The following is a 23917-nucleotide window of genomic DNA, read 5'->3' as shown; positions in this document are numbered from 1 at the left end:
ACCACTACTCCCCTGCCTGCCAATGTCTGCTTTAATCGCTGTTTCAAATACATCACATGTTTGTCTGTATTCCTCTGACTTAGAAGCCTCTTAACTGATCTTTCTACTTGCCAAGGGCCCTCCTTATTAAAGGACTGGCTCAGACTCCATCTCCTCTCTGAGCCTCTCCCAGACACATTGCTTCTGAGTGGTGTGTCTCTTCAATGAACTCTCTCAGTCTCCAAGTACTTTTTTTACATACCATGAGCTCTCTTTTCCTTTAACTCTTTTAATGTCAGTATCCCTAACTACATTGAAATCTCTTGTGTGCAGCCTGACTCAGTGCCTCACGCAGAGCAGGCATTAAGTATGTTTTTATTAATGCAAATCTTTGGAAGTAAAATTCAGGTTTATGTTTAGCTCCTCCCCATCTCCTTTTGAAGATTTCTTACCCTGTTCAACATGTTTTTCCACTAGGTGCCACATACCTATGTGCCATATATTAGCGACTTAAGGTCCTGCAGAAAGCTATTTTTTCCAATGTTTTAGACATCTTTATTTCATCTACACTTACCTGTGGTGTTAGTGAAAAGAATACTGATCTCAGAGTCAGAAAATTTGGGTTTCATTTCTGTATGTTTGTTGGTCCCGATGTGTGATTGTGGAAAATAACCACGGGTTTGAAACTCAGTTTCTTCATCCATAAAATACAAATATTATCTATCCTGACTATCTTATAGGGTTATTGTGAAGATAGATAGAAATGAATGTACACAGATGATTGTACTTGTGGTTGATCTGATTTCCTCAAGGATACATCAAGATTCTTGGGTTGTTGATCTAATAAAGAAAGTATACCGTAGGGTAACTTAATGTATTACCTATTTTTGTTGATGTTTATTTTAGCAAGGACTTCTGAGAACAGAAAATCTCAATTCATAAGAATGACACTAAAGATATGAGAAAAGGTATTTGGGGACAGAGAGTCCCAATAATAATAATTGAATTCAACAAATATTCATTGAATATTTATTATGTGCAAAAGAGCATCCTGGGTGCTATGGGAAGTCTAAAGATAAACAGGACACTCACTCGACGGTCTTCAAGGAATGAATCTAGTGGGAGACTGGTATGTACCCAATTAACTCTAATACAAGGTAGGTTTGGTAAAATCTAGGTTTGGTAAAACCAACTTCAGAAGACAAGAGATTAATTCTGACTATACCTGGAAGGTTTTTTAGAGGTTATGCATTCAACTAGGATTTAAAGGTGGGAGAATATCAGTAAGCTAGGTTGAAGAGGAGTTAAAAAGAAAAAAAAAGGTAAGAATAATAGCATGAGCCAAGAAACAAAATACAGAAAATCTTCTAAGAGTAGTAAACAGAATGTATGTTAATTCCCTGAACTTGTAGAGTGTTTACATTTCTCAAAGTGCTTTCACATATGTTATGTTATTTGGGTGGAGGTTAACAGGAAAAATATATTTGATTTTGCATATGAAGACAGGGAGTTTTATAAAGTCTTCATGCTTAAGAAGATGACTCTGATAAGAGTGTGGAAGGTTAAGGGCAGGGAGGATGGCAGTTAGGAGGTCTCTGACACAGTGTGAGGAGACTGCACCCAGGTAGATATGCTTGCAATGGTGAGGCAGCTCTGCATAGGAACCTCAGATGCATGATGCATGTGATTTTACTCGTAATTGGATGCAAGGAAGAATAACAAAGAGAAGTATCAAAAGACTCAAAGGCAAGTCACGTATAAACAAAATCTGGCTTGGCTCTTCAGGGCACATCCATGAAGTCTCTTAGGATCTTCAGTGTTACTCCCCAACTCTTACTGAGCTCTCTGGGGAATGGTAAACCTAATTCTAACTAAAGATCATATTTGATCCAAATGGGCACACTGTGCAACCTGAAGAGAAATGAGAAGTCCATGATGAATCATTCAGATTAATGAAGATGGTGATGGCTTTAAAATAGCGTCACCAATTATTTAATACTCTCCCCTCTAAGAGATAAAGATTCATTCCCCTCCTCTACCCCCTATGGGCTACACTGATTGACTGGATTCTAATGAATGGAAGTAGCAAAGGTATGGATGTGTCACCTCAGAGACTAGGTAATAAAGATCATTACAGCTTTCTCCTTGCCTTCTCTTTTAGATCATACCTCCCAGGGAACTCAGCTGCCATGTCGGGAGAAGATTCAGAGGATGAGACAGCAAGACCTCCTGTCAACAGCTGTGCAAGTGAGATGGATCTTCCAGCTAAAATCAAGCCTTTATATGACTGCAGCCTTGGCCAACATCTTCACGGCAACTGCTTGAGAAACGCTGATGCAGAACCACCCAGCCAGACCACTGCCACATTCCTGACCTGCAGGAACTCTGAAATAAAAAATGGGATAATTTACTAGGTAGCTATAAATAATTAATACAAAGGTAGAAGCAAATAAGGTATATAGCACTTTCCTCCATCAAAGGGCAGAGATTATGACTGAATTTGGGTTGTAATGAGCAGGAGGATTCTTTCTCGATTATTTAGTAATTGACCTAGAAGAGTAAACAACAGGGCGCCTGGGTGGCTCAGTCGTTAAGCGTCTGCCTTCGGCTCAGGTCATGATCCCAGGGTCCTGGGATCGAGCCCCACGTCTGGCTCCCTGCTCTGGGGAAGCCTGCTTCTCCCTCTTCGACTCCCCCTGCTTGTCTCTCTGTCAAAAAAATAAATAAAATCTTAAAAAAAAAAAAGAAGAGTAAACAACAATTAAACAAGGAAGTAAGGTACAAAGAATCCTGAACATGATCCAGCTAACCTGATCACTAATCTCTCCCCACAAAGAGAAAGAATTAATGCTTCTTAAATGTTTGAATTCAAGGCTCTAGTACATATATATATTCCTCTGGTTTAACTACAGCACAGTGATGGGCTGATTAAATCACAGACAAATGAACATTCTGTTTTAATGTGCTATATTTTAATTTTCAAAAAAGATTAGATTTGTTATTATTTACAAAAGTGTATGGAGTCATTAGCTTCATATATTTATTTGCATGCATCTTTGTGTAAATTTGAAAAGCTATGCATTGCCTTCATATTTCTATAGAGCCCTGCCTTTTACAAAGCAATTTCAAATAACATTCATCTGGGGCATCCCATAAAAGAATGGTTGATGAATTTGGGTAGAGCTCACTTAGCTCAGCTATCTAAAAATGAAAGGGTTTTTAATATAGAGACTATAATGTATTTGGCATATAAAGCCACATTTTCGAAAATATGCTAACTCTACAGGAGAAAATAAGTAAGCTGCTTGTTCTAAAAACCCTTTTGTGAGTCCTTCTCCTCCTTACCCACATCTGAATAGGGCATACAAAAACCAAAGCCTGCCAAGACTGAGGACCTTGAATTTTAGGGCTGAGTAAGAGCACAAGATCACAAAATGGACGTGTATTGAGTAGCTCAAGGGCAAGAGCAAAACCTCAAAACAAAATGTTGGAGTTTCGGAGGTCCCAGTTGCTTGGGCTCTCACAGTTTAGCGGGGTTGGGTGGGCTCCACGCACTGTGGGCGGGCTGGGGCGGGGCCAGGCGGACCGGAGCGGGGCCGGGGCGGGGCCAGGCGGACCTCAACGGGCGGGGCTGGGGCGGGGCCAGGCGGACAGGAGCGGGGCCGGGGCGGGGCCAGGCGGACCTCAACGGGCGGGGCCGGGGCGGGGCCAGGCGGACCTCAACGGGCGGGGCTGGGGCGGGGCCAGGCGGACCGGAGCGGGGCCGGGGCGGGGCCAGGCGGACCTCAACGGGCGGGGCTGGGGCGGGGCCAGGCGGACAGGAGCGGGGCCGGGGCGGGGCCAGGCGGACCTCAACGGGCGGGGCCGGGGCGGGGCCAGGCGGACCTCAACGGGCGGGGCCGGGGCGGGGGCCAGGCGGACCTCAACGGGCGGGGCCGGGGCGGGGCCAGGCGGACCTCAACGGGCGGGGCTGGGGCGGGGCCAGGCGGACCGGAGCGGGGGCCGGGGGCGGGGCCAGTCGGGCCTCAGCTGGGCGGGGCCTGGCGGCCCAGGCGGTGCGGGAAGCGCGGGAGATTTGAATTTCCTGTCCGCTCCAGGACCCGCGTAGGGATTGAGCTGCGCAGCGGCTTTCTCCGCGGGGGCCTGCAACTAGTGAACCACAGTTCGGGGGGGCGAAATGGTGGAAGGACCAGGTTGTACTGTAAATGGAGAGAAAATTCGGGCGCGAGTGCGCGCCGGCCAGGCGGTGGCGGACGTGCGGGGAAGCGCCCTGCAGAGCTTGGGAGGCCAGGTCTGGCCGCACGCAGCCTCGCTGGCTGTGGTCTCTTCCCAGGTGAGCCATTAATATAATTGGCTATGGGGTCAGCAGGGGACAGTGGAATAAAGACGCCGTCAGGTGTCCAGGGCCCAAAGGGTCATCTCTTTGCTCTGGAACAGGCTCCCTGGGGCTCCGCGTTTCCCTAACTCGAACTTGGCTTTGCAAGGGGGACAAGTCAGTGCTCACGCGCGACTACCGGACAGCCGAGCGAAGGCTGCCAGAGAGATGCCCAGGCAAGAATTGACCGGAGGTGTTTTATTACGAATCACCTTGCTTAACTTGCTATAACCCAGCAAAAGATGTTCTCCTTGTGTCTGTCTGTAAGTGCATTTCCTGCTGTTAATATTATCAGACCTCTCCATTTTTTTCTGCACATTTTTAAGACAATAAGTTTTTAGCATGAAATTCCAGCTTCTCGCCTGTCTACTATTCTGCGGTTGGTAAGTGTAGCAGAACTAACATATAATTCTAAAATTGCACACAGAAAATTTAGCAGTGACCTTCCCACTCAACTTAATATTGCCAGTCTAATGCAGGGGCTGTGGAACCCAGCTCTGGTTCCCTTAAGTGAATTTCTTTCTTCTTAAAATAAATTGTAGCGCAGCTTCTGGCCACTCAAGGCATTCATTGCAGATGGTGGAATATTCATTTGTTAAGAATTTAGAACTTGTACTAAAAATATTCTGATTAAGCCATCATGCCTTAAAAAGCCCTTTAGATGTGTGGATGATTGTATTTCATGGATGCATGCAGTATTGTGCTGTACTTAATTTCTCCTGCAAAACTCCCTCCTAGCCTTTGGTTCAGGAAGAAAAAGTGGCTTGCTATGAAATTAGCATATGCTTACAACTTGAAAGAAATGAGGCTCTAAGGCTGAGAAATTAATATTTTTCAAACTTGGAAAAGAATAAGTTTTGCATCTTCTTCCAACAGTCCTTGTATTTTATTTATTTTGACTTAATACGTCAAGTGCTCTGCACCTATTCTTTTAGTGTAGTGTTTCTCAAAATCGGGTCAGGCAGGGTACCACAGGGCTGGATCTTGAGTGTTCTCTTAGAATATTAATGTTTATAAAAATCATGCATTCCACAAAATTTTGAATACTCAAGTCACCTCGGGAGCAAAAACAAAACGGTTCCCTTGTGGAGCCTACACTTGAGTTGGGAAGGTACATGGGCAATGATTAAGAACATAAATATAAATTGGGCGCCTGGGTGGCTCAGTTGGTTGGGCGACTGCCTTCGGCTCAGGTCATGATCCTGGAGTCCCGGGATCGAGTCCCGCATTGGGCTCCCTGCTCGGCAGGGGGTCTGCTTCTCCCTCTGACCCTCCTCCCTCTCCTGCTTTCTGTCTCTCATTCTCTCTCTCTCAAATAAATAAATAAAAATCTTTAAAAAAAAAAAAAGAACATAAATATAAATTGATAAATTCTCTGAAGCCTCTCCTACCTGGTTCTATAAGGACTCAGGAAGGCCAGAAGAGGCTTGGCTGACAATTAAACTGAGGTTTGAAGGGGGAGGAAGGAATAAGCAACACCTGGGAGGGAGGTTGGCCGGTAGAACACGTTAGGCAGAACATTAGCAAAGGAAGAAAGCTTCAAATATTTGAAGGATTGAAAGAAAATCAGTGTGACTGGAAAACAGAAAATGAGCTAGAAGGTAGGTCTTTTGAGTTTGCTGGGCAGGAGCCAGACCATGGAGATCGTAGACCTGGTTAGGGACTTCGTATTTATCTTACGAGTAATGGGAGTCTTCAAAGTGTGGTAAGATCCACTCACACTTTGGAAAGATTACTCTATCTTGAAAAGGAAAAAGAAAAGACTGCAGGAAAGTAGATACTGCACCCTCACTTAGGAGAGGGCTGCAGGAATCCAGGGTGGGGAGGGCTGGTGGTGGAGGTGAAGAGGGGACAGAGTTGCTATTTCCCAAATTAAGGCAGTAGGGCTCAGAAATGGATATGATATGAGTATGTGTATGGGTATCATGATTTACATCATTTAACAATCATGTATTTTGTGTTATATTTTATCCTAACTCCTGGGGATGCAAAGATGAATAAGATAAACTTCCTGCTGTGAGAATCCAACTTAATGTTTTAAATAAATATCACCTCATGGGTATTTAGGCTAAACTAGCAGGAACATTTCCTCTAAGTTTGTTGCGATTATCTCTGGTGGCAAAGCATAAAGTGCCTTTGAAGAACCTTTACATTTTATGTAGTTTGGAGAAATAATAACCCTGTGATTCTACAATTGAGGAATGGGAGGTTCAGAGTGAGTTTAATTGAGTTGCCCAAGATCACATGACTAGTAAGGGGTTGAACCAGGGGTGAAGGGGGGGAGGGTTCCCTCTTTTGGGATCCAAAGCCTATTCTCTTAATTGTAGTTTTTCTCAGATATAAAAGATTCAGTGGGAAAGTGGCTAATTCAGAGGCAGAAACACCATATTGCCAATATATAGTAGTGATTATTAACTGGGGAAATGAGACCTTGGGTTTTTGGTTATATCCACCCACCGTTTGTAGTTTTGTTCAATTATCAATTTACCTAAGCTGAGAATTCTCTTTTAAGGACTTTCAATCCTCTGTTCAGATTGCACAAGATCGTGCAACCTGATAATAGAACGCAAATGCTTCATTAATTGTTGGGCAGTTGTTAACATCTCTCTCGGAAGCAGTACTAAGTAAGCTATACTCCTTAAATAAAAAGGCCTGTACTTAAAGCTGTTCTGCTTAATACCTTGACATAAAGAGGTATTAAAAATTGGAATACGTCTTTATGACTGGGATCAGGAATCTGGTTTTATGGGAACTGGGTTTGAAAATCAATATGGAATTCATAGCAATCTCTTTGTGTTTGTTGGGAAAATTGTAAATATTTTGCCGTGGTTTCACTTGCTGGGCCTTTGATCAAATAATAATAATAACAATAATAATAATCTTTGTAAACAGAAAGGGTCTTTTGCATTTTAGAGGGTTGCTGGATCTATAGTAAATTTCATCAGCATGTGGTAGGTCGTCACCGATCTCCATCCAGCATGGTCATTACTCTAACAGATGATCCCGCGTTTCCTGGGCATTTACGGCAGGGAGTTAAAGCTGTTTAAATGTTTCTGCTACTGGCTTGAAATCACTAGTTTTCACAAGGCAGAGTTTAAAAAAAAATAAAAATAAGAGTTTACATTGCACTAAACATGAAAAAATACAAAGAGTTAAAGAAATATTAACTGGGCGTTTAAAATAATTCGGCTAATCACTGTCCTGAAAAACCAACCAGAAAACCCCCCACCTGTGTAGCTGCTGCCATTGATGAACCAGTTGGTGTATGGGATAGCGTTCCTTGCTTTTTGCTTCAGTTTGGAGTTCAGAGAGAACACACCATAATGTGTGTCTCCTTGTGACAACTGATCCTCGTTTTGAAGAAGCCGTACAAGATCTAGCATCTGCTAGTCGTGTATGCATGGTATTATTTCTCTGAGTTTTGATCCACTGTCTTGTCAGCATAAAATTATGCGACTCTGTAAGCACATTGCATAAACCTCTGCTAGAGCTTGTGGAACCTTATGGTAAGAGACAATATTGGAATATCGATGAGCGTTTCTGGTTGATGAGCTGCTAAGAGTCAATCCTCCGATTTTAATTGTTGGGTAGATACAATATTTTAGTGAAATCGGTGTGTAATCTGCATATGTTTTCAATCTCCTTTTCACCAAACTGGATGTGAAACAGTTTATTTATAAGCATTCTTTTCATTTCAAACATGATGCCCTGGCTCTTCTATCCTTCCTTAAGATTTGATACATGTATTCAATATGATAGCGACTCTTACTCATCTTTTTATGTCCTTCACAGTGTCGTGAAGAGAGTAGGCATTTAATAAGCATTTTAAATGGATGGAGAACAGAAAAGTTTGAATAACCCAAAATGATTAAGGATTTAAAACTAAATTCAGTCTGGACTCTTTCGTTATGGGTATGTGTATTTTGTTATGTATGTTATGTGGAAATTCCTACCATGAGAAAATAATGAAGCCACAAAGTAAAAGATTTCCCCCCTTCTTCCTCTTGTTCATAGTGGGGAAAAAAGAAATCATAGCTCATTTTAGTGCCATTGTATGAAGGGATGAGCTAATCCACAGAGATTCATTTTCTAGCTAAAGGAAGCTTATTCCTTTCAATACAAAGGGGTTTTAAAATGTCATAGAACATGCAATATGATACTGACCTGGCAGGGTAGATACCGTGATCGAGAACATGCATTATATAATCCCTTATCTTTTTAAATGCATACTGATAATGGTTTTACCTTAATGACTGAGGATCATTATTATCAGCATTCAGCCTTATATGGAATCATGGAACAAAGAATAACGGAGAACAGGTAACAATCTTACAGATGAGAAGACTAAGGAAGGTGATTTTTCATGGCCATTGTAGCTTTTAATCTGACACTGAAGTATTTGGTTTGATGTAGAGAAGAGAACATTTGACCATCTTGATTTTGAATTCCAGCTCTTTTGTTACTTCCTCCTATAGAGATGCATACACTCACATCTTTGCGGATTTGGTCAGGATTAGATTAGAGGACGCATGAAACTCTTAGTTTAGTGTCTAGCAAAGTAAATGTCCTGGTAATTGTTTGTTACTTTTTCTCCCAGATCGGGCTTTCTTGCCAGACCCATACATTGGAGGAACGCTCTTTTCCTCAATGAAGGGTTTGCAATCATCTGGTGCCCTTAAATTATGTACAAAGCATTTAGCCTCTGGGTAAATGCTTGAAGGCTCTGCTCTTAAAAAGATTGTAGAATATGTTTTGATGTATGAACCTAAAGACCTCTTTTGGTACTTAGAGACCATTTTAAAATTAGGTTCTTTGATGGTTTAAATTGGTAGGTAAGTGACCTCTGATTAAGAAAAGTGTTGTTGTAATAGGGGAGAAAAAGGCATGTGGCAAAAAAAAAAAGGAGGAGAGACTATGAAAGTAAATATGGTGTTTTCTTTGTGGGGAAAATATATGGTTGCACTAGAGTTGAAACATTTATCTATGGAAAAGTCTTGCTGTGTTCTGAAAAGTTCATCTTCCTTGTTCACTCATTGATAGGCAGGATAAATGGTAATCAGCACAATAAATCATGTGCTGTCTCTGAAGATACATGTTGTTTTGACGATTTCATATTATTAAGCCACTTGAAAATGGGAAGGTGAGCCCTTCTCAATCATACTTAAAATTGTGGCATAGGAGATTTTCGTCTCTATTTCAGGGGAAAAAAAATGAAATGTTCAAATCACACAGTAACAGGATTATAAGGGTCAATGTGAGAAAGTCAAGCACATATTGGGCATTTGTGTATAGTTATAACAAAGATAATAGGCTGGTGGAAATTAATTTCTGAATTTATCAGGGCAGCTAGAGCTTGTATAAAGAGGTGATAACCCCAGATTCTACAGTAGCACAAGTGAATATCTTGCAAATCTTAGGTTTATTGCAAAAGCCTTGGCCAGTTCATACACAATAGCTCTTAAGTGGAACAAGCCATCATTGGTATACCAGAATTTCCTCCTAAGATGGAATTAAACAAAACAAAACAAACTTCCAAAATATATGTAGGTGCTTGAGATGGTCATTCATAAGTTGAAAATTTTATTATGTCCTAAGTATATTTTCCAAAGCTGATTATTTTATAAATGATAGCGTGCCAGGAATCAGGTAACTTGGGTGTAGTGCCCAAACGATAGACAACTGAATTAAAAGAATTTCATGTATCATTACCCTCAAAACCCACATGAAGCATTAGAATCGATGTTTTAAAGCAACCATTTAAATGCTGAGTAAACATCTCAAACAGAAACCAGGGCATGAGGCACTGGTGGCTGAAAATACATCAGTCCTTTCCTACATCCCTCCCCCTGAAGAATTCCTTTTTTTCTTTTTTTTTTTAAGATTTTATTTATTTGCGAGAGAGAGAATGAGAGACAGAGAGCATGAGAGGGAGGAGGGTCAGAGGGAGAAGCAGACTCCCTGCTGAGCAGGGAGCCCGATGCGGGACTCGATCCCGGGACTCCAGGATCATGACCTGAGCCGGAGGCAGTCGCTTAACCACCTGAGCCACCCAGGCGCCCCCCTGAAGAATTCCTAAACAGAATTCCTAAACCTTCCCATAAAGCTTACTTTATGCGAAATTCTGGTAAATACAGGATTTTACTCCCATCTAGCTTTTGGTCCTTATGCGAATATGGTTCTCTAAAATGTAAGCCTCACTCCATTGCAGATCATTAGAAAACAAGATATTGGGGGTGCCTGGGTGGCTCAGTCGGTTGAGCATCTGAGTGTTGATTTCAGCTCAGGTCGTGGTCTTGGGGACGATGAGATCGAGCCCTGTGTGGAGCTCTGAGAGTCTGTTTGGGATTCTCTCTCCCCCTCTGCCCCTCCCCCTGCTCGCATGTGCTCTCTCTCTCTTTCTCTCATGCTCTCTCTATCAAATAATAAATCTTAAAAAAAAAAAAAAGAAAGAAAACAAGAGACCGGAGTGTTAATAATTTTCAGAGGAGATGAAACAGATAGTGGAGTAGAAGTTTTTGCCAAGAAATCCTGGGAAAGGTTAAGTAAGGATGGAGATGGTAGGTGGGGAGACAGCCTGTATTTTTTTTTTTTAATCATTAAAGTATAGTTGATGCGCAGTGTTGCATTAGTTTTAGATGTACAATGTGGTGATTGGACACGTCTATACATTATGCTATGAGTGAGTCTGTATTTTAAAGCCATGCGTAGTTTTAGGAGGGGAAGGAGGAGGGATCTGATTAATCCCGCACATGTTTACTTCACTCCAGGCATTGTGTGAAGCTCTCAAGAATACCAATTAAACACCATAGTTGGTGTCCCCAAGGAGCTTAGAGGCAGTCAGAGGAGAAACACAAGTCCCGGTCAAATACTCGTTCGATATGGAAAGTACCGTGATAGTGGTTGCTGGATTTGACAGGGAGAAAGCCTCAAGATGACTCTGCTTCCCAGGTGGGGAAACCCTAGTCCCGGAGAGAAGTGCAATCTATACGTGTGAGCAAGGAAGAGGTTAGGCTAACATTTCATTTTAATTCCCAAACACCTCATCAAGTATTAAAAACTACTTCCGAAATGTATTCAAGCCAAGGTCATGCAGCATCTGTAGCTGGAACGGTTTCAGCCGCCCTGAAGTCACCTGAGAGTCCTTGCCCTACCTGCGACCCTTCCTGCACTTGCCCTCCTGCGGACATCTGTGTTGTCCTCCGCACCATCGTTGGGCCGTAAACCTCTTTTTTCAGTATGTGTAGAGCTGTTAGTTTCATGACCGTTTCAACATTTCTTTCTTCTTTCTTTCTTTTTTTTAGATTTTATTTATTTATTTGACAGAGAGACAGTGAGAGAGGGAACACAAGTAGGGGGAGTGGGAGAGGGAGAAGCAGGCTCCCCGCTGAGCAGGGAGCCTGATGCGGGGCTCGATCCCAGGACCCTGGGACCATGACCTGAGCCGAAGGCAGACACTTAACGACTGAGCCACCCAGGCGCCCCTTTTTCTTCCTTTCTTCCTTCCTTCCTCCCTCCCTCCCTCCCTTCCTTCCTTTCTTTCATGTCATATTGTGTGTTATCTTTAATCATAGAGAGGAGGGTAAAACACCAGTAAAATAAGACCTGTATTACACCTGTAAGGATTTGGTGTGTGGTTCTCTTGGAGGCCCTCTCAACCAGAAGGACATAGTTCACTTTTCACTGACAGCTGTGCAAAGAGATTTAATGGTCTCATTCATTTTAAGTATATCAGCCTTGATATTTTTGGATTCATCCTCCTAAGCACAACAGAATTTATTTACAAGGGCACGTACTCCCCTTTGGTCTTTTAAATATGTGGTCCAGTAACCATAAAGTTTTGGAGGGCCATCCACTGAGACTTTCTTTTGCTAAATAGCCAAATTTCCCATGGTTGGATCTCTTAGACTTTCTAAAATTTCTGATAGTTGACAATAATTTGGGGAGCATATAGATGCCTGCACCAGGACAACCTCTGATGCCTTGAGGAATTGATCCTGGATATAAAAACTTTTTTTAACCTACCCCTTAGCATTGGCCATAAAGGATGTTTCAGCTGTGCTCTCCATAAGCTGTCTGTGGAACCAAATTTCCCACAGTGAGGATTCCAGATAGTCCTGAGGAAGGACCTTATAGACCCCTTTCACCCATTATTAGACATTCCCTGGGAGGGAAATCTGGGATAGAAATCAGGATAAGCTAGGTTTGAATTTCTTCTTGATAGACAATATTAGGAGCTCTGGGGCATTTGACTACATGGATTAAAACAAAAAACAAAAGACAGAGGTTTTTATTAAAAACCCATATTTTTTTTTAACCAGGTTTTTACTGTTTCTTTTGATGAATGTCTTCTAAATGTATGTCATAGAGTGTTCAAAGAATGAGTGGCACAAAAAATTTGATACGAATTGTACTCTTAAATATTTTGTTTAACCAATTGCAACAAGACCCAATGATGTACTACTGTTGAATTAAATTTGGATGTTTTGATAATGGGGCAGCTATGGATGGTCCAGTCTAGCCACTGAACAGTGAGCACTAGTCCTTACGGAGTGGAAAACTTCCCAGGAAATAATCTGGGTTTTCAGAAGGCATAGAATAAAATAAAAAATCAAGGAACATTATGATCCTAGTAAGCCCGATTATGTAGACAAATACAAACGGGTACTTCCTTTTAAGAAGATTGATGCCATCAACTGATGAGCATTAGGTTGATGTAAGTAATTAAGGATACCCAATGTGGTCCTAAACAGTGGGGTTTTAATGACATTTTTTCATAGATGTCTCTAGAATGGATTGAGGGTCACCATTTGTGTCCAGCCATTGGCCTCTACCTGTGAATGATGATTCTGAATCCGGTCAGAATCTGGCAAAAATGAATCTTATTATTAGGCGCTACATATACCTAGAGAGGAGGCAGGGTCGTGAGGCCTACCTTCCTCTTAGCTGATACTTTGATTCCCATTTTACTGAGAAAATGTGTCGACCACAAGAAAATCGGCACAACCACATCTACCTATGAGCATCTGTACCCATATAAGCTGCCTTCTTCCTGATGCCGTAGATGGACTGTCCATGTTCCCTGACGGTTTCCCATTCCTCCCCCGAGCTCCACCACCAGGACATGGCAACGTGCTACACACCGTTCTTGGGCCCCTTCTCTTCGTGATCCGTACTCACGCTCCTGCTGACGTCATCCAGTCTCAGAGCTTTGGAAACCGTCTATCTGAACGCTGATGACTAGATACATTTACATCTGCAGCCTAGACCTCTCTCCTGACCTCCAGACTCACACCCAACTGCCTGCTCGACGTCTCACCTTAACTTCCCTGAAACCCAGCCTTCACCTTCCTCTCCTACCCAGTTCCACCCAAATCTTCATCTTCATTGCCAGCGCTACTGTCTTTCCAATAATTCAGGCCAAAAATCTCCCACATCCAGTATGCCAGCAAATCCTCTTTGCTCCACCTTCAAAATCCCTCCAGCAATCTGGCCACTTCTCACCTCCTCTGTCGCTACCGTATCGGCCCAGAGTTCCTTCCTGTCTCGTCTGGATCATTGCACTGGTTCTTCTGAGTTCTTGGCCTGCTTGCACCCTAATCCCCGGAGCCAGAGTTCTTTTTTCTTTTCTTTTCTTTTTTTTTTTTTGTAATTTTTTCCGGAGCCAGAATTCTACCCAGCAACCAGAGAGAACATTTTAAAAAGTAATGCAGGTCCTATTTTTCTTCGTGCTCTTTTGTGTCGAGAAGCAGCCAGTCCGTAGAGTGGACCTCGTGGGCCTCGTGGTCTGGTTCTCATCTGTCTACACCTTCCCCTGTGAGCCATCCTGGTCTGCTCACTGGTGATCAGAAACACTTTACTGGAGGGCCTTTGCATCACCGTTCCCTATGCGTGGATCATGGCTCACTCAAAACCCCCTTGAGACATGCTCAGATACCATTTTCTTCATGAGATTATGATTGCCTCATTTAGAATTAGAACCTGCTACACCCTCCCTTAATCTTGATTTCTTTTCCAAATGTTTTAACACAGTTATTGTAGTTATTGCTTACTCTCCCCTGCCTGGAAGATTATAAGCTCTGTGAAGGCAGGAGATTTTTAATTTTTTTTTTTTTCTCTCACTGATGCATCCCCAGCATCTGGAACAAGGTCTAATACATATTGGAAGGTCAATAAACTTTTCTAAAATGAATGAATCTGATGAACAGTCATGAATGGTGCGTCTTTAATGGTGAGGGACATCTTTCCAGATGTCACATCCCACCTTTGTTGTCAGACGGGGTCAAATTACAGACACAGCCCAGTGAAGAGTGAGTAACAGTGAACTGTGGTAGCTGTTGATGGTGTGTTTTAACCTGAATGGTGCGAGTGCTCGTCAAAGCTGTGAATCTGGCAATGTGAGCAGACCTCACAGGAGACAATTGGGACCGTGTACTGTTTCATTAGGTGTTGTGCCAACCTGTCTAGTTCAAGGTTACCTTGTCTCTCTCTTTGCCAGGAGCCGTGATAACACGCGGTAAATTCGGAATGAGGTGGAGGAAAGGAGGTGTGGGCAGGGAACAGAGAAGTGGTTGAGTAAGAGCTGCTTCCCATTGGATGAAGTAGTGCGGGGGGCAAGAGTAGCTTCAGGGCAACACCCTGAGAAACAGAGAAACCGAAACGTGGGAAGTGAGAGGGATACCGTGTTTCACTGTTCCCTGGGGGTCAGGCTGTGCGGAAGGCTAGACCCTAACAGGACAGTGGCCAAGGTTAAAGGGCAGCTAAGTGCTACTGGAAGAAACCAGCCTGATCCCAAGTTGCTGAGAAAACATGCACAGCAGGTTCAAGTGGTCCAGTATGCGCTGACAGCCCGAGGCGAGAGAGAGCCCAGACCCAGCCCCTCACAAGGCAGGGGCCCCACGGCCAGCATGTCCTGTGTGCAGGAGACACGTTCAGTGTGACTCCACACCCGCCACTTTGTGCAGAGGTGGAAGGACACTGAACCCTCCCCCTGGGGTCTGCAATTCAGAAAGCTGGGGTCGTGCCTGAGGGCCTAGTGGCGCACATAGGAATGTACATCAAGCCTGGAAGAGGGAAAGATACTCCCTCCCAAGGCAACAGAGTGTGAGGGTTCTTTGTCTCTAGATGGGAAGTGTTCCAGGCCCAGGGCTCCTTCTTAGGCAGCCAAGGGGATGGACGTATGACGGACTGCATGTGATTACCTTCCCAACACACTGGAGACAGGTTGAGTTCTAGATGAACTTGTAAAACTTGGAGGGTTAAAGGAGATGAAAGCTCTATGGTGGCAGTGGTCGCCAGTTCCCCCTCAGCCAGCAAGCAGGAAAGCCACGACAGCGTCTGGGCTGTACGTATCACATGGGATGGACCAGCTAGCCTCTGCTGGGAACCCTGACAGAAGCCAAAGGACTTTGCAGGGCGTGGCTAAAACCACTTGCTAGCAAACAGTGTTGGGAGAGGATAAGAGATTGTTGACATGGGAGTGGTGGGGAAAACATTAATCTAGAAATGAAGTTTTTTTTTTTTTTTCTTTTTTTTTAAAAGATTTTATTTATTTGACAGAGAGGGAGACAGCTAGAGAGGGAACACAAGCAGGGGGAATGGGAGAGGGAGAAGCAGGCTCCCTGCTGAGCAAGGAACCCAACGCGGGGCTCGATCCCAGAACCCTGGGATCATGACCTGAGCCGAAGGCAGACGCCCAACGACTGAGCCACCCAGGCGCCCCTAGAAATGATGGTTTTTAAAATGTCCCTAGGCCATTAAATCCAGGATCCAAAAATGTGTCAAAATGTATCAAACCCAGTCTATGCTGAGGCAAAGGCGACTCATAACAGATCTATATCTGCTCTGTATATCATCATCTTAAGAGTGTCCAGGCTAGTTTAGAAGAACTTTTTACCTACTAATTGGTTGTCATGGAAACCTGCATTGAAACCTACCCTCTTAACCTATACTTGGCTCCAGTGTATTTATGTGGCAAGGTAAAGTCTTCCGTTAGGCAGGAAAACATCAGGACTCCTGGTGCTTCTCAATTCAGGGCTCTAGCAGGTTCCCTTATGAACACAAGGCAAATGTGCAAGCGTATTTTTCCCTCCCTGAGTCCTCAAGCCTGTTGTGAGAGTGCTTGATGATCCCTGCTAGGCCCTGGGGTTCAGCCAAGAAAGAGGAAAGGAATCAGAGGCAGACCCATCACCGAGCTAATACTCCCCCCACCCCCTCCCCTCTAAAACCCTCAGTTTGTTTCTCAGAGTCCATAGTCTCTCCTGGTTCGTCTCCCCCTCCGATCCCCCCCCACCCCTGCCCCTTCATTTTTCCCTTTCTTCTCCTAAAGGTTCTTTCTGCGGTTTGGGCAGAACTGGAAGGCTGCTACTTGTAATCGCTTCTGTGCATTGGGTCGTTGGTCACTCCAAGCGTGTGACTGATTCCCAGTTCCTATTATGTGGAGGGGGGATTTGAAGTCGGTCCCCTGAACGTCAGGCAGCTGGGAGATTCCAGCATCGGCCGTAGCCATTGTAACTGAACGGGGTTTAGTGGAAGGATGGTGACTGTTCCTGTCTTAGTCTGCTTGGGCTACCATGACAAATGCCATCACCCAGGAGGCTTACGGAGATTTATTTTCTCCCAGTTCTGGAGGCCACAAGTCCAAGGTTAAGGTTCAGGCCAGTTTGGTTTCTGGTGTGAGCTGTCTTCCTGGCTTGCAGACACCACTTCTGTCTGCCGTGGCACCGCCTCTGAGCACACAGGATGGGGAGAGCGAACTCTCTGTGGTCTCTTCTAAGGATGCTAATCCCGCATTAGCCCCCACCCTATGACTTCATTAAACCTTAAGTACCTCCTTAAAGCCCTATTTTCAAAGACAGTCACACTGGAGGTTAGAGCTTCAACATAGGAGTGTTGGAGGGGACAAATTCAGTCCCTAGCCATTTTCAATCTTTGTTTTTTGTTTTTATTGGGTTTCTTAAAAATCTCTTATCCTCCTGTTCCTTTGAACTAAATACTATAATGTGTCTTTTTAAACAAGGGCCAAATGAGGAAACTAAAGAATAGAATGGACGTACCATCTTAAGTATTTAGAATGACAGATGTCTGTAAACCAAAAGTTTGAGAATCACTGAATATCATTCTACCATAAGTGGAGGGGAAGTTGTGATTTTCTCCTAGACTATGTCTAAGTTGTTTTATAATTATCTCCCTGTCACCCCCATCATCACTACCTCACCCCCCTGCCAAGATTTTATTCTGGATCTTCTGAGAATGCATAGGTCCATTTGAGAAAAAGGAAAGAAAGGTTAGAAGTATTTGAGGATATTCCCTTAGATGAAGAGTTAATGTGTAAATATAATTATATGTACTTACTGTATCTTATAGACTAGCTAGGCATTAATGATAGTTTTAAAATTTTTATTATATGCTGATTGCAAATTAAAGAATATTTATAAACGTATCTCAAGAACGAAAAATAATGATACAAAGAACATCAGTTTACCTACTGCCCATTGAGAAAAAGAGCCTTACCAATATCTAAACCCAGTACCATTCCTTTCCCTGCCCCACAGAGGGGAAAGTTTATAACTTCCTTGATCTTTACAGTGTTTAGGGCATATATAGTAATTATCACAATATATTGTTTGGTTTTGCACGGTGATGGGAGGAAGAAGTAGTGGGTTTCTTTTTCCTTTATTCTTGACGTTGTGGTTTGAGGAGGGAGAGAAGAGCAGGTCATGCATTAGATCCTGTCACTCAGGGGAGCCTGGTCTTTACCACTGATTCCCTACACCCCACAAGACCTTGGAAACTGAAACTCCTTCCTTGGGGCCCGTAAATGCCTTTCTCACAAAAGCCTGCTTCAGAGAGCTGCTTATGTTTGGGGTTCTCACCCATTTTTACTTGGTTTTCAACCTCTTATTGTTCCTTCCTGGCCTTTGAGTTCATCATCACAGGTAAAAATATTTGGTTTCCATATTTTATCCACTGTTTCTTAGCTGTTTCTGAATCCTCTCTCAGAGACCTTGGCTATGCTTCTGGAAATGGAAGACTCTCCTATATTTTAGTTTTAAAACATTCACATCGTTTTTCTGTGCTTTCTTTTCATATGTGCAGAGCTATATGGTCCTGGAAGAAACTCATTTTGGTTGTGAGCCAATTACTTTCTTTTCCACTTAATTTTTTTTTTGACCTCTCTTTTGAAATGACTCCATAGTAATTTGACAAAATGTGTGTAAACAGCTGATTACATTACTTGACTTGCTGGAGATTATTCCTCTTACTGGGATGCACCTGGGCCTGAAGTAATAGAAATACGTTTAAGAACGAAATTATAATTTTGTTTAGAGTTTGTATGTGTGTTTACGTGGATGTGGGTGTATTTCCTCCTAGGCTGCTGCACTGAACAATAACAAAGATTCCAGCCCGAATTCCTTGAGACTGTTTAATGGATACGTTTACAGCGGTGTCCAGACTTTGGGGAAGGAGCTCTTTATGTACTTTGGGCCAAAAGCTTTACGGTAAGATAAACCTGCACAGTACATCTTATCTCTCTGTTTAGAGATGTGTAAAAGGCTTTTCTCACCGCTCACCCAGTGTCACATTTAATCATGTAGAAAGTACTCCATTTTTAAGAGAGCTCTAATATAAGAGGTTGAGAGTCTATCGTGGAAAGCAATAAGAAGATGAATAGGTTGTGATGTCATCATTACTTGGAGGGCTAGTCAATTTATTTCTTTCAAGGAAAACGGATCGGCTAGACGGGATTCCAGGAGCTGGTAGAGCTACACAGCTCGGCTTGGCTCTTCGCAAATTTCCCACACGGCTCTTCTCCCGGCCCTTCTCCCCTCCTGTTTTCCCTCGGGTTTTCCCCAAGCTTTTATTGTATTAGCGACATTAGTTTCTTTATATGTATAACAGCTTCCAGTTTGGTTTCAACCTGTCTCTAGATTTTTATAGTTCTCTGTCTTCCTTCTTTTTCTGAAGCCTTGTACGGAATTGGAAACTTATTTATAGAATTTCAGAACTTTTCCCAGAAGTCCCAAGTTCTCCATTCTTCCACAGTCCTTAGGGAAATTCATTGCTGATGTGTTGGCAATGAAGGACAGGCAATCTCCCGCGTTGGTTGACTTAATGATAAGAATGTCAAAATGTGTGTACTCGCCAGAGCATGATCATCTGTTCAATTTTTGCAGGAAAAAGAGAAAGGCCTATGGATTAACATGTCTCCCAAATCTTTGTCTTCTCTGAGTTTACCCTAAGGTACTGCAATGTGTGAACGAAGGTAGTGCTCCTTTGATTCTCTCTTAATGTTTCTGGAAGCTATTGAACAATTTCACCTTAAAGGAAAGCCCTGTTACTAGGCCCTGGGCCTCTAACTGAAGGTGACTGATGCTCACAGAGAGCTAATATGACTGTATGATGGTTATTTGCTGCCCCTCATCTACTGCATGTTTCGAGAATGTCAGAGTTTATGTAATTGCTTCCCCTTTGAAATGTTCTCTCTTTGTTGTCAGCGGCTGCTGTCCTTGGACAACAGCGTCACTTGGTGGGGTTTTTTTCTCAGTCTGGAAAGGATAATGTCAGCAAGGCTTCCTGGCTCATGCAGGAATAATCTACTGCAGATTATATTGTTGTGGTGGTAGATGGATGTGATGGAGAAGTCTTTGCTCTGAATGGAGGAGGACACAGTGGCATCCATGGAAGACGGTTGAACATTGATATGCTATTGATTCCCTGGTGTTAGGTGAGGATTTATTTCTGTAGGATGAGATGGAGGTTTTTATCAAGTGTTCTCCACCAGACTGATAAAGGAAGAATCATTTCTCAGTGCAGGGCTGTCAGTAAATTTTCCCTGAAGTTCTAAACAAGGGCAGTCACTTCCTTAAACTCACTGAACTAGTACCATCCCCGGGGAGTTCGTATCTCAGTGTATGCATGGGGAAAAGTGCAGTGGCTTGCTTCCTTTTAATTTCCTACAGCCCTAATGACTATTTGATAAAATAATTCAAGGGCAGTGGCAGATCAGCTATTTGAATACAAACCGAGCAACCTAAAATCAACTGCATCCCCTTTCACAATTTAATAGAAGTTTGTTTATATATATATATATATACACACACACACACACACACAAACACACACACACACACATACGCTCCCAACCTACGCTTCTTAAGAGAATGGATGACTCTGTCGCAGAAATGTGATCGTTGTGTGAGTTTGCAAGTCTGTGAGCATGACATAGAAATGTAGTCTTCATTCCTCAACTCTTCTTGCTACCCACCAGGCTAGTCTGCATTTTAGAGAGCATGTAGCAGGAAACACGCTTAATGCTCACTTATATTTACCTCTTAACGTGCACCTTTTTACAGTTAAAATTGCCCTGGATTTTAATGCATCTTACAGGGCAGGCCATGAATCTTCCTAGGATTCATTTGTCACGGAAATAGAATACAGACCGAGCCCGCTGAGAGAGAATCTGTCATGCAAAAATCCACACTTCAGAGAGATACAAATTAGAGTAACTATTTCTGTTACTAAAAGATTTATCAAAGTGCTCAGGTTGATCCTAAAAGTGCCATAGAATGCAAAGAATTATTTGATATGCATTTATTCTTGGAGCAGAGTTGTGGTGTTATTTGTGATTAATACCTATACTCCTGAACGCTCTAAAGAAGCTCGTCATCTTTAACAAAACACAGATCGGTTTTAATTTTTTGGCTGTATATGTAACAAATACTCATTTGAGAAAACTGAGGCATAAGGAACAAGCAAGGATAAATTTACACATTCATACTCTCACTCCCAAATAGAACCTCTGTTAACTGTGGATGTGTATACATTATCAGTACCGTGTGGGCATGTATCTACCCGTCTATTCACTCAGACACACCCACCCTGGAAGCTGCCATTTTCCATCAAAATGAACCCAGCTGTTACATCTTGGACTCGCATTTAAAAGATATATTTTTTTAATGAATCTCTCTTTCCAAAACACTTTGCTATTTCCAATTTGTGATTTATAGGACTCTGATGGCTTGCAATGATCCTCTTCCGGAAGCATATCCAAAATATTTTACAGGCTTTGCCATTTTAGAGAAGCCTTATACATTATCCATTTTGTAATTTATTGGAATTTAAGTAATCTGATCCTCGAAACAGCAATGCATGAGATAATGTGACAATTCTTTGTAGTTTGTGAAACAATCTTTAAGGAGTCTATTCTACACTACCCAGAAAAGGGTTTTACAGCTTAGACATAGTTTTTGTGATCTGCCATGTTACCATGTTAGAAAAATTGAAGCGTGATAAAAGTTCTAAATGAGGGCGCCTGGGTGGCTCAGTTGGTTAAGCGACTGCCTTCAGCTCAGGTCATGATCCCAGGGTCCTGGGATCGAGTCCCGCATCGGGCTCCCTGCTCTGCAGGGAGCCTGCTTCTCCCTCTCCCACTCCCCCTGCTTGTGTTCCCTCTCTCGCTGTGTCTCTCTCTGTCAAATAAATAAATAAAATCTTTAAAAAAAAAAAAAAAAGTTCTAAATGAAATCAGATACTTGAAGCGTGGTCAGTCCTGCTTTCTGTCTGCCCAACATGCTCACTTGTCTTTTAGGGACAACGTTCCTTCTGGAAACTGGTCATCCGGCCACACTGACCACAGAGTTCAAGTTAACTCTAGCACGATCTTACCGGACCTTCTGTCTCGTACATTGTCAGTTGGGTCAGTGCGGTTCTTCCGTGAGATTTCCTCATCTGGAGCCAAGGAGGGTCAGGCTCTGTAACGTAGGGAAGCTAGGATGTGAGGCCTTAGGACTTGTAGGTGGCCGTGTTACTTGGCTTGTGAGGTGGTGAGAAATAAAACCAGCCTGCACAAAGCTGAGAATCCTAAAGGCCTTCTAGCCCCTCCTTCCATCTGTTTCTGAGATCCAGCTGCTTTCCTTCCTTTCCTACAGCTTGATTCTTCAACCCTCCCTCAGATCCTGTGAGCTACTAAGTATTCCTTAGTGCCTAAACCTGTTTGAGTTGGGTTTCTGTCACCCGCAATTTAAGAAAACTGACCATTATCAGAAGGCACAAACTTCCAGATAGGAAATAAGTCCTGGGGATGTGACATACAGCACGGGGACCACCGTGTTTCACAATACTGTGCCGCAGAGTTGAAAGTTGCAAAGAGAGTAGATGTTAAAAGTTCTCATCACAAGAAAGAAATGTAACTGTGTTTGGTGACTGATGTTAACTAGACTTAATTGTGGTGATCATTTTGCAGTGTCTACAAATACTGAATCATTATGTTGTACACGTGAAACTAATTTAATGTTATATGTCAATGACACCTCGATTTAAATGAAGGAGAGAAGGAAGGAAGCAGGAGAGAAAGAAAGAGAAAATAAGAAAACTAACCATTAAAAGTAATCTACAGGCAGAAAATGAAACATCTTTAGTTTTTGAAATGGTAGATTTTGAAATTTTTATTTTCTATTTCAGTTACCATGATGCTTTCAGGTGTAACTGGAGAAAATCTAGAAATCTTTACCTTTTTCATTGGCTTTCCCTTCTGCACCTGACAGCCTACATGATTACTAGTTCTGCTTTCCTTTTCTTGCTTTATTTAATAATACACATCATTTTATTGCATTTTTTCTCTTATTTTAAAAGTAATATAAAAGTCAATTATAAAACATTAAGATAGTTCCAAAAAGTCTAACGGCAAAAATAAATACCACCCGTAATTATTACCACCAAAAAGGGGCACATTTAACAGTTTTTGTAAATATCATAGATAAAATATAAATTGTGTATATACCATATATTCATACATAATTTATATTACATATGCACAGATCATGATATCATCACTACTGATTAGAATTTTCCCCCATTTTTCACTCTAATGAATAACTCTGAAGTTAACGTCCTTGAGCATATATCTTTTACCATTTTGATGTTTTCTTAGGATAAATTCCTAGATGTGGATTTGCAGGATCTTGGTTACTGATGCTTTCTTATATCCCTTTTGAAGGCATATAGAAATCTGTCATGAGTGGGAAGCATCTACAACTGGCCATACGATAGAGAATAGCCCATGCATGGCCTGCCTTGGCTCTGATTTTGTAGATTTACCCATACCTCTGTGCAAGGTTATAAAAGCCTGGAAACATGTTAGCATAAAATGCATGTGCAGCACTATAGTAGTTGTGGAAGGTTAGAGATCTTATCATAGCAGAATTACCTGGCATGGTATTCTCAATTGACAACTGTAATTTTAATTGTTTAGTTGATTTTAAATTATCTGCCTCATAGTTCCAACATCTGGCACATCTTTGGGTCTGGCTCTGTTGGCTGTTTTATCTCTTGACATTGAGTCCCTTTGTTGTTGTTTTTTCCTTATGTGTCATAATTTTTTTGAATTCCAGATAGTCATGTTTAGAGGAACAGTAGAGACTGAATTAAATAATATTTAACCTCAAAAATAGTAATGCCTCTTCTATCAGGTCATTAGTGCAGGGGATGAGTAGTCAAGCTTGGTTTGGATTTTGTCGTTTGTAGTTGGCTTTGGTGCACCAGTGACATCAAAAACTTCAGCGGCTC

The 23917-nt window shown here is 42.4% G+C and overlaps 1 protein-coding gene across 1 annotated transcript in view; it reads left to right on the top strand.

Annotated features, from left to right (window-relative positions):
* Positions 1-4055: 4055 nt before the first annotated feature.
* Positions 4056-23917, top strand: part of NEIL3 (nei like DNA glycosylase 3) — a 52423-nt gene continuing 32561 nt past the window's right edge. The window contains exons 1-2 of the mRNA XM_045879273.3: positions 4056-4312; positions 18725-18852. Coding sequence (XP_045735229.1) covers positions 4157-4312; positions 18725-18852 — 284 coding nt within the window. The 5' untranslated portion in view covers positions 4056-4156. The remainder of the gene's footprint in view (positions 4313-18724; positions 18853-23917) is intronic.

This window comes from Mirounga angustirostris, unplaced genomic scaffold, assembly GCF_029215605.1.
Source record: "Mirounga angustirostris isolate CCGP_5_RB_7025 unplaced genomic scaffold, mMirAng1.0.hap1 SCAF_2, whole genome shotgun sequence".
Lineage (NCBI taxonomy): Eukaryota > Metazoa > Chordata > Mammalia > Carnivora > Phocidae > Mirounga > Mirounga angustirostris.
The sequence above is the reverse complement of the archived record's forward strand: the minus strand, read 5'-3'. Positions and strand labels throughout refer to the sequence as shown.